Source organism: Loxodonta africana, chromosome 16, assembly GCF_030014295.1.
Source record: "Loxodonta africana isolate mLoxAfr1 chromosome 16, mLoxAfr1.hap2, whole genome shotgun sequence".
NCBI lineage: Eukaryota > Metazoa > Chordata > Mammalia > Proboscidea > Elephantidae > Loxodonta > Loxodonta africana.
Window position 1 is genome coordinate 57,870,026 of NC_087357.1, and position 17,659 is coordinate 57,887,684.

The following is a 17,659-nucleotide window of genomic DNA, read 5'->3' on the forward strand; positions in this document are numbered from 1 at the left end:
AGTTCACATTGCTGCGCTCTTACCCTTGCAGTGAAATCCACAGCCGCCGCTCGGTTTAACAGCAAAGTGGCTACATTGATATTTCCATAGTGAGCAGCTATGTGGAGCGGAGTGAAGCCACTCTGTAAAGAAAACACAGCAGACGTTCAATTGATTCCAGCTGGATCCTTGTCTGAGAGGTGAATAACATAAACCTGCCCAAATAAAAATGAGGAAGCAAAATATGCTGAGGTCCATGTTCCATTCTGTACTAGATTTCAATCAGTGCCAATTGTTCACAGGGTTCCTAATTAACCCCAAAGTGATAGGCAGAGGAATAGCCAGGGAGGAACCGAGGGTGGAGTTATGGCAATTTTAGTAATCCTGTAGCAAAACTACATAGAAGCCAATGTTTTGAAAAAATTAAAATAGGGATGACAAGAAAGACTTTATTAGTACAACTATTTTAATTTCTTGTTGATGACAGAATTGTCTATTGAAGCTCTTTGTCAAAATTCACTAGGTTTTATATATCTAATACAGTTTCAAATTAATCAACAGTAAAGGTCATTTTTAATTATAAAAGTAATTTTTTTGGAAGAGATACTACCACAAAATCGGTCTTGCCCAATGGGCAATTGTATTCCATAAAGAATCTACAAGTTGGTCTCTTTATTAGCAAACACCTATTCAATAACATATTTTTTCTGGTTTATGCAGGTCATTTTACTTCCTTAAAAAATGCTAAAACATGCAGCGAATCACTTAGTCCCCAAAGATTGAAACTTTATAGGAACTAGATGCATTTCTAAATTGTTAGCAAGCCTCTTAGCCATGCTAGCTATTTTACTGACATAATTACTGAAGGGTGGATCACACTGGTACCCTTCCGAGATAACTTTCCTTTTGCTGACACCACTGAGGGTAAGTGTCATGCAGACCCCTAAAGAATCAGTCCTGGGTGAGTAGAATGGCAGGGTTGTCTGCAGCTTTAGGTAGAGCTGATAAACATCTATGTCTCAAGGCTCTTCATCTCACACAACTCTACTGCAATACTCTTAGGTATTGAGGACTCCTCATTCTTCCTTTTAAACACCAGGTTCAGCTGCAGAAAGCCCTGGCAATAAAACTACTATCTTCTCTGGCACATGCTACTTTGGGGGCAGGGGTATAAAGCAGGTATCTAGCCTACAGAAGGCAATGCAAAGAAGAAGGGAAAGAAATGAAGCAGCAGCACTAAGTAATGGGAAAGTGATGATGCAGATAGAGATTATATGTATATATATATATACCTCTGTTGTTCTATTCACCACCATCTAGGTTAACACATTTGGAAGCAAAGAGGAGGAAAAAATGAACCGTTAGTTCACTCTCGATGATATGGATTGCAGGAAGCTCATGGCAGCTACGTAATGAGGGTGAAAGCTACGATGGAAGTACAATGGGCACAGAAAGAAAGCTAGACTGAATGAAGGGTGCACAGTGGCCTATCCCAAATGTCACAGTTCCTTACAAGAGACTCTCAAATAATATACATCAAGACAATGGGAATTTAGGACTGTGACTATTTCGCTGCCTGCATGTTTTCCACAGCTGATCAACACAAGGTGTGCTGCCTGTCGCCTTAGGTATCAACCAAAGGTTTATTTGTGTACATTGTCTTTAGTATGTTGTAATTTTTTCACCCTAATGTTTGATCAGAAGTGCCAAGTGCTAAAAATAATAATAATAATAATAATTGCAATAAAGGAAGGAAACTATCAGATGCCTCTAAATCGATTTCTTTTGAGGTGGCCTCATTTTAGCATGCATAGGGCAACAGCACCTACAGTCCCTCCTAGCTTTTCATGCTAAGCAGATGTGCCTTCAGTAGCTTAATTTGGACACGCATCTTTATTGCTTTCAATGAAGCTGAGCATTTGGCATAAGTTTGCCAAAAGGGACACCGGCATTCTTTAGATTGGGTGGCCAACATAACATAGTGGCATGAAAGCCTGTTTCCCTGATGTCTCACCTTGGACTCCACATCTGCGTTGTTGTCGTTCTGCAGCAGCAGGGCGGCAGCTTTCGTGTCATCTTTTCGGGCAGCAATATGAAGAGCTGGGAGACGCACTTTTCCTTTTGTGTCATTTTCTAGCAAGAGTGAAACTACTTGATCATGACCTTGTTGCAAAGCTACTGCCAACGGTGTGAAGCCATCCTGCAAAGAAATGGATAAGTCAAGATTGGCCCCTTAGTGTCTGGGGTCTTAAATGCTAGCAAGTGGCCAACTAAGTTGCATCAATGGGTCTCAACCCACCTGGAACATAAGAGAATGAAGAACACCATAATTACACAAGGTAATCATGAGCCCAAGAGACAGAAAGGGCCACATAAATCAGAGACTACATCAGCCTGAGACCAGAAGAACAAGGTGGTGCCCGGCTACCACGGATAACTGCCCTGACAGGGAACACAACAGTGAATCCCTGATGGAGCAGGAGAACAGTGGGATGCAGACCTCAAATCCTCATAAAAAGACCAGACTTAATGGTCTGACTGGGACTAGCAGGACCCTGGAGGTCATGGTCCTTGAACCCTCTATCAGCCCAGGACTGGAACCATTCCTGAAGCCAACTCTTCAAACAGGGATTGGACTGGACTATAAGACAGAAAATGATACTGGTGAGGAGCGGGCTTCTTGGCTCAGGTAGACACATGAGACTATGTGGGCAGCTCCGGTCTGGAGGTGAGATGAGAAGGCAGAGGGGGACAGGAGCTGGCTGAATGGTCACATGGTAGAGAGGAGGAGTGTGCTGTCTCATTAGGGGGACAGCGGCCAGGAGTACACAGCAGGGTGTGTATAAGTTTTTATATGACAGACTGACTTGATTTGTAAACTTTCACTTAAAGCACAACTAAAAAAAAAAAAAAGATTGGCCCCTTAGGTATTTTCTTTTTTTATTCAATTAACAAATAAGAAGGCAACCAAGTATGAATTTTAATTTCAGGTTATTAAAGCTAACACACTGCAAAAAATAATAAGAAATTTGTAATGTTTGTGGGTTTTTTCCCTATCAAAAGAACTTGTAAAAAGATGTTTTTACTAGAGAATTGGCAAGTAAGTCACCTATGATTTTATTTGGGTCGTAATATTTTATTTCTGCAGTTGTGGTGCAGAGGACCACTCCCACAGAAGAGAGTTTATAAGGGAGAAAGAGAAACGTGGTTCCTGCATATTAATGTCTTGTGGTCTTCCTAAAAGACCACTGTTATCATTCTTTCTCCTTGCTAAAAAAACAGAAAAGAGCTCCTACCATCTATTTGACTCAATGCAAATCAGCACACTTACATTCAAGGATGTGAAAAATATTGGCCCAAAGCACCTGATGAACAATATATAGCTCATATTTTCCTGTATAAATCCCTTCCTCTGTCTCCTTGCTAACCATGGACATGCAGGCTAATAGCTACCCTGGGCATCCGTATTTATGTTCTTTTTCCCACTCTGAAATGCTTTCATCCTCTCTCCGCAGCTCTGTCTACCCCTTTCAAAATTACTGCCTGAGAAAGGAAAGAGGAAAAGGATGAGCACCAATGTAACCAGAAGGACATTCCCTGTAGCCGTAAGTAAAATAACAGAAAAGCTGGATACAAACCACGATATCACCAAAATGATCTTAAAGGTTTATACTTATGAAATGAAGTTTAGAATAGAACTCAATGTTATGAGAAAAAAGCCATCTACATAACATTATAAAAGTATGATCTTATTTTCATAAAGATAAATATGTGTGTTGTGGACATGTACCAAAAATCTAGATCAATAAATGTTATCACAAGGTAAAATTAACAATTTTTCTTCTTTCTGCTTTTTATTGGACTTACCATCTATATGTAATGCATTATTTTTACAAAAAAAAAAAAAAAAGAGGAAAATACAAGTTTAAAGAAGAGAGTGGTGACAGGAAAATTGTGTATTAAGGGTTAATTTTGTCTCTTTTAAAATCTGAACAAAATCTAAGGAGTAAAAATGACAGCCCACCTTTGTTCTGAATCAAAATAAAATGGCCACCTTTCCACTGACAGGAATTTTTAAGTCCATGGGGCTTTTATGTTAAACTACTTTTATACCAGAAAATAAACTGCAACTGAGACAATTAGCACCGACAAGAATGTGCTTCCGGCATAACCCAATTAAAGACACAAAGATACCAGCTCTAAGGTGCTAGTAGCTAAAATTAGCAGCTCCAGATTTTGTTTCGAAACCAAGTTTAAATAGTTTGGTTTGCTTTGTGCAGTTATTCTTAATAGAAAAATAAAAGCGGAAAGGAAATGTGTTTTAAGCTCCATCAAAGTGGGTTCCACACCCCGGTTGCTGAAAGATATGTCTTCACAGCCTGTGGAGTGTCCAGCACACAAGAGGTGCTTAATTATTACTTGTGGAACAACTGAGCAAATGAACTTACCTCGAAGAAGTAAGAAGAAGCTATGTGAATATTAGTTTTTGATATTTATTGCCAAATGCTCTGTAAAAGTCTTGTAACCAATTATCAATCTCACCAATATTGTAGGAATGTTATTTTCCTCATCAAGTAGCAAAAGATTGGATCTCATTCTTTAGCTATTTAAGAAATTTACATTTCTTTGATTGTGACTGAGGGTGAGAATCTTTTCAGATATTTATGGCCATTTGTATTTTTGTGTGTGTGTGAATTGCCTATTCAATTATTTAGTGGTTTCCCCGGGAAACACAATCTCAAGAAGTGGGTGAGGTTACATGCGGTTCCTCTGCTGTCATCTCTCCTGTGACATTCAAGAAGCACAACAGAACTCAAGAAAGAGGAGTGGTGTTATGACAGGAATAACCCCAAATCTGTTCTAATTCACTATTTTGGCAAAACTAAAAAATACACACTATTGGTTCTTTATTATTAGCAATAAATTTGTAGTGACACACTTCTAAGTGATCACAATTTTCCATCTGGATTATTTAAAAAAAAAAAAAAACTATTATCCAAGATTGCACCAATGACACAGACCTTCTGAGTTTTTAATAATTCTTCAGATGGCAAAGCTGTTTTCAAATACCACTTTTATCTAATACTTAAAAAGGTATAATAGTTTGTTAAGGAGCCCTGGTGACACAGTGGTTAAGCGCTCGACTGCTAACCCAAAGGTCAGCGGTTTGAACCTTCCAGCCTCTCCACAGGAGAAAGATGTGGCTTCCATGAAGATTATAGCCTTGAAAACCCTATGGGGCAGTTCCACTCTGTCGTACAGGGTCACTATGAGTTGGAATCAACTCAGTGGCAACAGGTTTAATAGTTTTGTTTAGACATATGAGTTAAATCTAATTAATTAAATTAAGAAATACACAAATTCAGCCATTATAATTAGGCTAGCTTAAGTTTGGAAAAAACAGATTAAAAACCAATATGAATTACTAAAATATTTCAAAACAATGGTTGCCTTTGGGGTAAAATAATAAGGACAAAAATGTATTCTCAAACAATATGTTAAATATTAAATAAATCACTCAGTAGAGGGTAGAGCGAGGCATTTAAAAGCAGAAAGGGCATTTATGCAATGGCAGATTCTTACAGATTAAAAATAGACTTTCTAATGTATTTCATAAAAACTTATGAACTCATGCATTAATATACAACTGTAATTGAAATATCAGTGGGACAAATTCTCAATGTTACAACTCCAGGTGAACAAAACGCCCTATGAATTTGTAAACATACACATATTTAAAAAGCAAGGTATCTTACCTCTGTGGCCAGGCTCTGGCTTGCACCATTGTCAAGGAGAAACTTGACAACCTCCAGGTGGTTTTCCTGGGCTGCCATATACAGTGGGGTGAAACCATTCTGCAAATTAAGAACAAAATATTTGTCTGCAGCTTTCCAGAACCAGTCTATTTTTCTATTGTGCTGATGATATGACACATTCAAGAAATGCTCACATATAATAATTTTAATAACACTTTAATGTAGATATATTAGAAAACCTAAGCACCATAGTTTAAGCATAATTCATAATTAAAACTTAATTCACAGTTACATGTCATAATTTATAGTTTAAGTGTAGTTCATAATTAATAGTTTAAGTGTAATGCAGACAAAGACATCCATTTTAGATTTAAAAAAGTACATTCATTTAATCATCAACCATTTTTTGAGAACCTACCATTAGTAAAGGGTTGTACTAGATGCCATGGGGAAATAAAGAATACATTTGATCATCATAGCTCCCAAGTACTAATTATGTATTTTAAATAAAAAATGTAATATTTTCACATAAAATTAAGCATCTGAAATGGTTCCTTCTTTGGAAAAAAAAAGATACTAATTTCATATAGCTTCAAACTTATCACAGATGGGGTCACTTAGAGGAAAAACAGGAACACCAATTTCCAGGATGGTATAATTCGAAGTCATAGAGTCCAAGCAGGCCAATTGTTTGTTGTAGGTTTCCTTCCCTTACATTTTCCAAAAAAGATAGTATTTTTACATTCAGAATGTCTCTATCTAATCTATCCATTCATCCACAGTATGTACATGTGAGCACGTCCATATGCTTGCATAAAATGTTCCCACACCGTCAAAGAGCTTGGATTTAAGCAAATGAAGGGTCACACTACATCTAACTTTTTTATTAAAAATATATTCCATATGTATGTTTGTTCTCCAGAACAATGTATGTTATGCTAGATTGAGATTCAATATTGGGTGAGAAAAAATCTGAGTCAGAATCGACTCCATGGCAATGGGTTTTTTTTTTTTTTTTTGGTGGGACATGGCCAGCATTTTACAAAAAAATCAGAGTACAGAATTGAACAAAAAATACTGGACAGCATCACATGTAGCAAGGGTAAGCTTTTCACTTTTATTTTATAAATATACAAGTGGGTATATGTGTGTGTGTGTAAGGTCGCTATGAGTTGGAATTGACTCAATGGCAGTGGTTGGGTGGTGTGTATACTTTATTTTAACCAATAAAGATTAAAAAAACACAGTTTTGGTACATTATTTGTAATTAATAAGACATTAATTTATACTTTCAGAAATTAATTAAATATATGCTGGCAGATGACTACACTGCAGAGCTGACTTAACTTCAGGGATTGTATCTTTATCTCACCTACTGCACATTATAAAGTAATGCAAGATAGTCGGTGATGATAGTTAAGGAGAAATAAAAGTATTATACAAAATATTATTCCCCAATAGTTTATGGATTGCACGTAGAATTATATTTTGCTACAAATTCGTGCTGATGTCATCTTTGGTTAATGAAAGCGATTGCTAAAATTAGCTACAAAATATTATATTATTTTAAAAAATCTTATTGTATGATATAAACACCAAACAGATAATTTTCACACTATAAAAAACTCTTGAAATAAATTTTTCAGAATGGGGTTCTATTTAATTGAATTTTCTGGAAATCTTACTGTATAGATTCAAATAATTTCAAATAATATAACTAAATATAAACTAAAATGTTACCAAATATTATTTAAACTTTTGTGGTTCAAAGGATTAGGTTCATCATTACGAATATCGGTTATTATATAACTACCTTATTTACCCATAATTTAGCTGTCTGGTAACCTAATTATCTGGTTTATAGACAAGAATTAGAGAGTTAGTTGAAAAGGTCCTTGAGCAGGTAGAAGTAACGCTACATGACAAATCCACCGTAGCATACGCACTCTATTCATCAGACGTTTCTCTGTTCTACTTGTTCTATTTTGTATATAATTGCACATAATTGTAACACGTTAGGTTATCTGGTTCCCAAGATACAATTAGAAACACAAAATTAGAAGAAGTGTTATAGACAGGATTCCTTCCTGATTTCTCAAAACTTTTCCTTTTAAATTGTCTACATAGTAACATCAGTGAATCTTACTTCACTCTGTTCTATTATGAAAGGTTATATCAACATTTAAACATGAAGCATGGAGTAAATACCACACAATGGGTATGTGTTTTAAATCTTTGCTGTTCTTCCCCATCCATGAGGAAAATTAAAAGGTGGTTTAGGACTACCTTTGCTATTTTCTTCTTTGACCAAAACAAAAGATTATTTAATCTTTGGTTGACTTAAATATCTTTTTGAAAAATGAACAACAACAACACGATTTTTAGGAGTAAAGTTTCTTCAGGAAAAATTCTAAAATGGACTTAGGCCTCTCAATCATAAAAATCAACCTGATAATTTATACAAGAGGGTTCTCAACTTTAAGGTGGAGGAGGTCTGCTGGGGTTCAAGATCACTTAAAAAATACTGGTCTACCTGTACAGATCTGGCTTCTACCTCAATGTATGTCCACTGTTCTGAGGCTGCCTCCCAGAATCAATTATTTCATGATCCATGAAGAAAACTCAAAGTCAAGCACTGAGGTTAAAGGAGAGGACACTCTTGTAGAATTTAAGCTTTCAGATAGTGAGCCGTAAGATATAAATCTTTTACATCATTCCACATGACTTTCCTACAATGTCAGAAAGTGAGACGAAGAAAACTAGAATTACTCAGGAATAACCTATAGACAAGAGTCACAGCAAGAAGCAGCCCTGTAATTCATTGTTTTCCATGATGGCTTTCCCTTTCTTTTTGAGAGCTTGCTATCCTAAGGCTATTACCTGAAGGCAGGTCATTTTCTGAGTGGTCTCATTCTAATTCTGCTGTCCCTATTGATAAAATGTTGGTTTTTGTGAAGATTTCATATTGAAAATTTCATTTCATACTGGACACTTGAGGTGTATGTTTTCATTAATCTTTGGTTTTGGTCAACCGGCATCCTTTCACTTGGCAATACCATGCCTATTTCCTTTTGAGGAATTCTCTCTTCCCTGTTGTGTAGGCAGGACTGGTCTTAGTTGGGCTTTTGTGACCAACTGGCCTGCCCTTCTTTAACTACAGGATAGGCACATGTACAGGATATCTTCTATTGCTCTTTCAGGTTACTCTCTATCCTTCTCAATACTGTTCTCTGCCCAATGTTTCCAGTCAATTCCAGTGCCATCAAGTCAATCCCGACTCATAGCAACCTTATAGGACACAGTAGAACTGCCCTATAGGGTTTCCAAGGCTGTAATCTTTATGGAAGCAAACTGCCACATCTTTCTCCCACAGAGTGGCTGCTGAGTTTGTACCACAGAGCTTTCAGTTAGCAATTCAGCGTTTAACCACTGTTCCACCAGGGCTCCTTCCAATTTTCCTTACCCACCTATTAAGAATTGAATTGTATCCCCCCAAAAATATGTGTTGTAAATCCTAACCCCTGTATCTGTGGTGATAATCCCAATGGGTTTCTCTGTTATGTTAATGGGACAGTGTTAGTGTAGGGTATGTTTTGAGTCAATCTCTTTTGATATATAGAAGGAGCAGATTAAGAAAGCAAGAATAAAGCAAGCAAAGAGAGGGGAAGATAGATGCCATACCACAGAAGAGACAATGACCTTGCCCCAGAGCCAACAGAGACAGAAAGCCTTTCCCTAAAACCAGCACCCTGATTTTGGACTTTTTACCTCCTAAACTGTGAGAAAATAGATTTCTGTTTGTTAAAGTCACCCCACTTGTGGTATTTCTGTTACAGTAGTACTAGGTAACTAAGACTGCAACCCTAATTCACCTGTAGGGATCACATCAAAGGGCAGCCTTTCCTTCTGGCTTCTGGTTAGGTTCTCTCATTCCCCACCCAACTATCTGGTTCCCAAAGCTTTCTGAAAGCTTCTTTGGTCTCCTATCCTATTCTATGTATTCTCCCATCTGATTCTAACAAATCTCCTTTTTGGCTTAAATTTCCCTTTGTTGCTTTAATCTAAATAACCACAAATTAATACAAATTTCATCCATGAAGAAAAGATTGACAAGGCATAAGAATGCACGCATATCATTTAGTTATGATTCAGGGAGAAAATTATAAGTGTCCCTTGGAAAAAGTTAATAAAAATATTTTTACTCTGTAGGGCAAAGAGGCTTAAGGCACGAGTAATTCAACATGTTGTCACTGAACAACCTACAAATGTGATGGCTTTCCTTGAAATAGTACCTGGGAAAATGGTCAGATTTCAGAAAGAATGTTATTTTTCTCTTCAGAGAAAAAAAAAAAAGCACACCATTGTTTTTACATTAATTTCTTAATTTAAGAAATTTTCAAATCAAAGAGTTGGTCAGAGGGAACATATGGGTGCCAAAGTTACATTTTATTTTCTGTAGCAACAATAGACTCAATTCTCAAAAGGCAGAGTAGCTCAAGATAGAGCAAGTGTGCTATTTGATGTCTGACTTTATCCAATATCTTCAATACCTTCTGTTCCAAGCATTTGTAGTGATGTTACCATAAGCATGCAATCTGCAGACTTATAAAAGTGAGGCATGCTGCATCATAACTCCCCAACATAAAATAAAGTCCACTTGTATTTTCATCTAATCATATTTATCCCTGAATGTTTAGTTTCCTATAGCCAGCCTCTGCACATATAAAGTGTTGCCCTTAATTAGATATTAAAGGCCTGGTGATGGGTTTGCATGACTCATATACAATACTGAGTTTTTAGAAGGTCAGTTAGAATTAAGGTGTGATAGAAGGTCACAGGTCAGGCTCTATCCAGACCATACCCATATGTTTGACTTCAGCAGGGCCTGACTTTCCCACCATAGGTGTGAGGAATGAAGACTGGCTACTGGGGATCATCAGAGAAACGCCGTTCTGCTGCTTGGTCATCTCATTACTTATTTTGTCCATAGAACGATGCAGTTCAGGAGGCGTATAAGGCCAAGTCCAGATGAAGGGGGAATGCTTTGCTGCGTACTGTGTGTGTGGCCTGCACTTCAAGCCCAGCTGTAACAGGGAATTTCATAGTCTATGCTCTTCTCCCTCATTTCATCGTCAGTGTGGGATGTGTATAAACTGAAATAAAATTTGGTTAGGATTTTATCTCAAATGCAGCTTCTTCGAGATATGGCAAGGAAGATTTAAAACCGCGGCTGCTATAAGCATTAGCCAAGAATATGTACCAACTTTAAAAGAGAAAGTTTATTTTTCCTCTCTTGGGTGGAGGGGGGAAAACTGAATAGTCTTCCCAGTAGATCTCAGAACATAACTATTTCCCAATAAAATATTATAGGGCACTTATAAAAAATCAGTTTAAAGCCATGATGCTTCTACTGTAGTCAGCTTGTCTGAACTTCTCTTAAAGTGTTATACTTGGCCATATTCAACTTTACATCATTTGTTTCTGAAAATGCATTATCATTCCAAGTGAACGCTAATAGGAAATCAGAACAACTGACATAGACCATGTAACAAAGGTTTAATTGCTGGGTACTAGAATGAAATTAGACCAAATATACAAAAAAAAGCCTGTGGTTGGAAGCACTGTGTAGTTCCCTTTCCATGACACTGGAACTTAATTTTAAGGGCACTAGAGGGGGTTGCATAGTGGTTAAGAGCTATGACTACTAACCAAAAGGTCGGCAGTTTGAATCCACCAGGCATTCCTTGAACCCTATGGGGAAGTTCTACTCCGTCCTATAGAGTTGCTATGAGTCGGAATCAACTAGAGGGCAGTGGGTTTTTTTTTTTGTTTGTTTGTTTACAGCTATCATTGCCATGGCCGCAGTAAACGCAGGAGGAAATCACTGGAATTCTGTGGACCCATAAAAATAGGAGGCTCATGTTATCTAATCACTACTGAAAAAGGCCAATGAAACTGAGTGTGCTTAAAATAGATATAAAAAGGGCATAGTCAATAATGAACAAAGCTTGACTGAGGCCTCATCTTGAAAGATAAAATGAGAAATCATGAAAATAAATTTATGTGATTTAACAAAATGTAAGTAGTGGTTAAGTGCTACAGCTGTTAACCCAAGGGTCGGCAGTTCAAATCCGCCAGGCGCTCCTTGGAAACTCTACAGGGCAGTTCTACTCTATCCTATAGGGTCACTATGAGTCGGAATCGACTCGACGGCACTGGGTTTTTTTTTTTTTTTTTTAGGTTATAACTGAAGGGGCCCCTGGTGGTGCTGTGGTTAAGTGCTTGGCTGCTAACCAAAAGGTCAGTGGTTTGAACCCACTCTACTGGAGAAAGATGTGGCCTCCATAAAGATTTCAGCCTAGGAAATCCTACAGGGCAGTTCTACTCTCTCCTAAAGGGTCATCATGATTCAGAATCGATTAGACAGCAATGAGTTATGGGGTTAGGTTATAACAATATTCATGTATTAATTTTCAAAACGAACAAAAACTAAACCAAAACAAGTGTGCTTTTGTGGAGAAAACATGTAACTTTTCGGAAAAAAAAAAAAAATTATATCCTGACATCCTTCACTTTACTTTTGATTTTCATGGCGTAAGAAAAAAGATAGTATTTTTCCAAAAAGTATGTGATCATGTCATTAACTGAACTAAAGGCCTCGTGTAATTTTTTTTTTTCTTTATTTGATCTTTTGGTTTTCATATCATTCTTGTTTGAAACATCTATCAGGAAATCATCCTCAATTCTTTCAGTGCTGTCTGGTCCAACACTGCCAGAAAGCCACCTACCCAGAGTTTGGCTGTGTACCCAGCAATTCTCCAGCATCACTTTCCTTGACTTCATGAAATCCTGCATCTTATGTAAGACTTGAAGTTTTGTTCTATAATCAATTTGTTTGATATTCAAATTCCTGTACATTGAAACTGACCAACAGGGATAGATGTCAGCATTCAGCTGGAAGGAACACTTGAGTGGCGACCAGCTTTGAAAGTGGTCCGTTCCTTAGTGAATATTTTTGTGTTACGATGATGTTTGCTTTCTGATACCAGCTCATGTCTGTGGAGATGGAAATAATGAATAACTGGGTAATGAAGACTTTATTTTTAAACTAATAGAGTGAAGTTAATTGTTTTAGAATCAATGTCTATTAAACGATAATCTATTTGTGTTTTTAGAACTGTATGTAAGGTTCTATAAGCTTATGAGAGGACTTGCTGAATGAATTTTTAGTGTGTATTCGTTTTTATTCATTATAAAGAAGCTGGAAATTTTAAAGTATTTGGATGTACATACATACATATACATATTTTTAAAATCTGTTTCAGGGAAAAACAATGACGCCTTACTTAGTAAACAGGAATTAAACAGTTTCTTCCCTTTTGAAAAAGAAATAAAGCACTTGATAGACGCTGAACTTCCATGAGACTTTCCTAATTTATAGGCATCCCTATTTCCTTAGTAAGTTAATACATACTCAGACGGAACATGAGCTAGCAACATAAAATAGTATAAGGCTCTGAATTACTGATATCCTCTAAGCACCTGTGTCTGCCATGACCAGTCATACAGTACCATAGACAGATGACAAAAAAAAAAAAAACACTACTTCTCACATGTATGTATGGAGAATGACAATGCATATGAACTTAACTAATCTGCAATCATATAATTATTCTTTGAATACAGCACTTACATATTGTATTACTAAAGGATATATGAACCCATCCAGCCCCTAACCTAAAGAACATTATTTGTAAATCACAAGAAAAAAATTTCTTTTCAATAGTCATTGGGTTACCTGAGATTGAGCATTGACGTTGGCTCCATTTGTAACCAAAACCTTTACTACTTCCGCTTGTCCTGCCAACGATGCTATGTGTAATGCTGTGTTTCCTTTCTGTAAAATAAAAAGATACATCAACTGTTATACATTGAATTGTTTTCCCCCCAAATTTGTGTGTCAACTTGGATAGTCCATGATTCCCAGTATTGTGACTGTCCACCATTTTATCATCTTACGTGATTTTCCTATATGTTGTAAATCCTACCTCTATGATGTTAATGAGATGGGATGAGCAGCAGTTATGTTAATGAGGCAGGACTCAATCTACAAGATTAGGTTGTGTCTTAAGTCAATTTCTTTAGAGATAAAAAAGAGAGAAGTGAGCAGAGAGACAGGGGGACCTCATACTACCAAGAAAGCGGTGCCAAGTGCACAACGCGTTCTTTGGACCTGGAGTCTCTATGCTGAGAAGCTCCTAGACTAGGGGAAGATTGATGACAAAGACCTTCTCCCAGAGCCAACAGAGAGAGAGAGAGAAAGCCTCTCCCTGGAGCTGGCACCCTGAATTTGGACTTCTAGCCTCCTAGACTACAAGAGAATAAATTTCTCTTTGTTAAAGCCATCCGCTTGTGATATTTCTGTAATATCAGCACTAGATAACTAAGACATAAACTTATTCACATTCTTCTCTATGTTTTAACATTTAAAAAAATATCTAGCCCTTCTATATTTAAATCTATGGAGAACGGTTCTTCTCTGACACACAGGGGGTCACCATGAGTCAGAATCGGCTCAATGGCAGCTGCCACCAACAACTACATTTGAAAATTCCCCAAACCGAACAAAGTTGGCAAGTACCTCCTGAGAAGTTTATCCTGATTCTTATTGAAGGCTGAATCATCATTGAATTTGGCAAGCAGTATGTTAGAGAGTTAAATATGTGATACTGACCTTTGTAGCTGCATCCACATTGGCTTCTCTCTGTAGTAGCTCAGAAACAACTTCTACATGGCCTTCTTTGGAAGCAAGATGGAGAGCGTTCAACCCATTCTGATTAAAAGTGAAGGGAAAACTTTGCTTAGCAGAATGAGAATAGAGCAACAAACAGCCTACCATGAGCTCTGAGGATGACATCCCACCAACAATTGCTTGCAGAAACTTGAATTAGGAATAAACATACTTGAACACTAGGTTGGTTAACATTATATCATCATTTACTAAATTTTAGGAATTAACTGCTAAAGGACACGTAACTACATTTCAAAATATTCTTCTAATTAAGTAGAGAATAATCTGAGAATGTCAAGCTGGTAAAATTTAACAGAAAAAACTAGAAAAAAGAGAAAATGTTGGTAATATTTAATAAAACTTTAGAGAATTTGAAATCTGGACTTTTTAAATTTAACTGATAAACAACAATAACAACAACTAACCTGATTGCAAATGTTGATATCAACTCCGTTTTTTATGTAGTCAAGGGCCTTTTCTAAGTGTCCAGCTCGAGCTGCTCTCAAGTAACTTGCGTTGGCATCAGACTAAAACAAAGAAGAAAAACATTTTGATGAAAAATGAAACAGTATTTTTTTTAAAAATACTATTTTATTGAGTTTTTGGTGAAAATTTACACAGTAAGTTAGGTTCACATTTGACAATTTTCACCCCAATTGTTCAGTGACATTAGTTACATTTATCACCATCAATATTCTCTCTCTTTTTTTTTAAGTTTCGACATGTATAATTCAGTGACATTGATTACATCCTTAAAGTTGTGCAACCATTCTCACCCTCTTCTTCTGAGCTGTTTCTACCTCATTAACATAAACTTACTGCCCTCTAAGGTTCCTATCTAACCTTTCGAGTTGCTGTTGGTGATTTGTTCCCATACAGACAGTTTTTAAAAGAGCATAATGTTCAAGACAGACTTTTTTTTACTGGTTAAGCTAAACCATTGTTTGGTTTTAGAAACTTGTAGCATTTTAATACTACCCAGCTTCTAGTTCAAACTAAAAAGTAAAACTGAGAATTTTTAATTGAATTATTTTACTCCTAAAGTGAAAACACTAATAAATGGTCTTTGTAAAGTTATCAGGAAAAGGACAAATTCTTTAAAAGTTAGGCACAAGTGTACAAAACTACTTCTGTGATGTCATAACTGATTCTGAACTATAAGAGAACATTTCCCAAAATGTGCGGGCATCTTAAATCAGCGTGTAACGTCTAGGGAGTGAAAAGGAATTCTGTAACATCTTGGTGGTTATATCGCAAAGATGTCACTCTTCTATTGTATCATAAATTTAATAACTATTTCATTCTTCTGTGAGTAGCTATCACAATTTTCCATTAATAGTGTCACAAACACATTTTACGTTGTCACACTGGTTTATCAGGAATTTGTGGCCAATGAGCCACAGATATTTTCCTATGGGACACAGCATATATTAAAACATGGACTGTATTTGAAAACCACTTATAAATGCCTACATGGATTGTGAAGTGTACTCTCCATATATTTTCAAGCTGGCTAAGGCCACACACCTGGAGAAAACTCTCCTAGGTGCATCAGGAGGAGTGAGTGAGTGAGTGAGTAAGTGAGTAAGTAAAAAGGTAAAGTAAATAAAAATTTACAGAAAACCTGTAATTCATTCACTGCAAGTTTACAATGCTGAATGACTGCTAACTTCTAATACCTACAACTACACAGCTAAAACCACCCGCTGCTGAAACCTTTAATAGAAAGAAGATGGCGAAAGCAGAGATCCTGAGTTGGGCCTGCGTAATTTGTAAAAGAGTCTTGCTCAGTGCAGTGAAATATAGAAGCTTTTCCAGAAAGTGCGGCCAAAACCATCTTGTCACACTGGTTATAAATGCAATTGTGCTAGAGGATGGCTTAAAAAAGGAAAGAGTCTTCTTTCAGCCATATGGCAAATACCTATTTCAAAGCCCCTGTACAAATGCCACCTCATCTGTGAAGCCTCCCCAGACCTCCCAGGTGGAGATTAATTGATCAGTGCTCCCAAAGCATTAATTTCATTGTGTGTTCTTCGTATACATCACATAGCATCATAGTTTTTGGTACACTTGGTTGCTATGTGTTGGAATCAGCTCCACAGCAAAGGTTTTTTTTTTTTTTTTTTTTATCCTTTTTACCCCTAAACTGTAGCTCCTGAAGGAGAGGCAGAGGCAGATTAAGTCACAAGAAATTGAGAAGCCACTAAAATGCCAATCTTTGAGGACTAGTAATTTATCCCTGGAAATGTAACTGAAGAAAATTTCATTCTTTAGAAGGTTCCCTGGTTCTGGGTGGGTCAATTCAGTAAGAGCTGACTTGTTCAGGATCTCAGAGGTGTGATAACTGCCTCCGCGGCCTCCTCCACCCTTCCCACAAACTACAGTAAGACTCTACCTAAATGAATATTACTTCCTCTAAATCAGGGCTTCTCAATTTTGGCACTATTTGCATCTGGTCCAAAGAATTCTTTCTTCTAGGGGGCTGTCCTTTGTATTGTCCAATGTTTAAGAGCATCTCTGGCCTATTCACAGTAGGTACCAGTACCACTCCCTCATTTGTGATAACCAAAAATGTCTCTAGAATTGCCAAATGTCCCCTGCGGGACAAAATCACCCCAGTTGGGAACGACTGTTCTAAATAAACAGTGAACCATTTTATTGCAAGATTGTAGACTTAAAGACTCTTAAATCTTTGGCCTGTCTCAGTGGCCGCATGTCTTAACCTGGCACAATACATATAATATTCACATTTCTGTTTCTCCAGCAACTGGAAGAGACCCTGGCACATAGTAGGTGTTCCATAAATGTTCTGTGAATGAAGCAATCGATTGATAAATTGTGTAGGAACAGTGCATTAATTAAAATACTGCCGGGAACAACGCAGGAGGGTCTATTAACAATACCAACAGCGCGGCAATAGCTATTTAAGTTGAGAATTTGCTGTTACACGAAGATGCAAACTGGAGATCCTAAACTAAGCTGCTGAACTAAGTATCTGGGAGCATACAGCGGTATCACAAAAAATAAACAAAATTGGCCCTTAACTCAAACACACAAATCAATTAATCAGAGCCCAGGGTTAAGTAAGAGGAACACAGGACAAGACAAAGGTTCAAATCCAACAAAGGACAAA

The 17,659-nt window shown here is 37.0% G+C and overlaps 1 protein-coding gene across 1 annotated transcript in view; it reads right to left on the bottom strand.

The window, feature by feature from the left end:
- The window catches only part of ANK3 (ankyrin 3), a 713,581-nt gene that overhangs the window by 207,980 nt on the left and 487,942 nt on the right, over nt 1-17,659 (bottom strand). Inside the window, exons 3-8 of the mRNA XM_064269618.1 lie at nt 14,952-15,053; nt 14,470-14,568; nt 13,534-13,632; nt 5,736-5,834; nt 1,994-2,179; nt 24-122 (exon numbers count right to left, since the gene is read on the bottom strand). Of these exons, the coding sequence (XP_064125688.1) occupies nt 24-122; nt 1,994-2,179; nt 5,736-5,834; nt 13,534-13,632; nt 14,470-14,568; nt 14,952-15,053 (684 nt within the window). The remainder of the gene's footprint in view (nt 1-23; nt 123-1,993; nt 2,180-5,735; nt 5,835-13,533; nt 13,633-14,469; nt 14,569-14,951; nt 15,054-17,659) is intronic.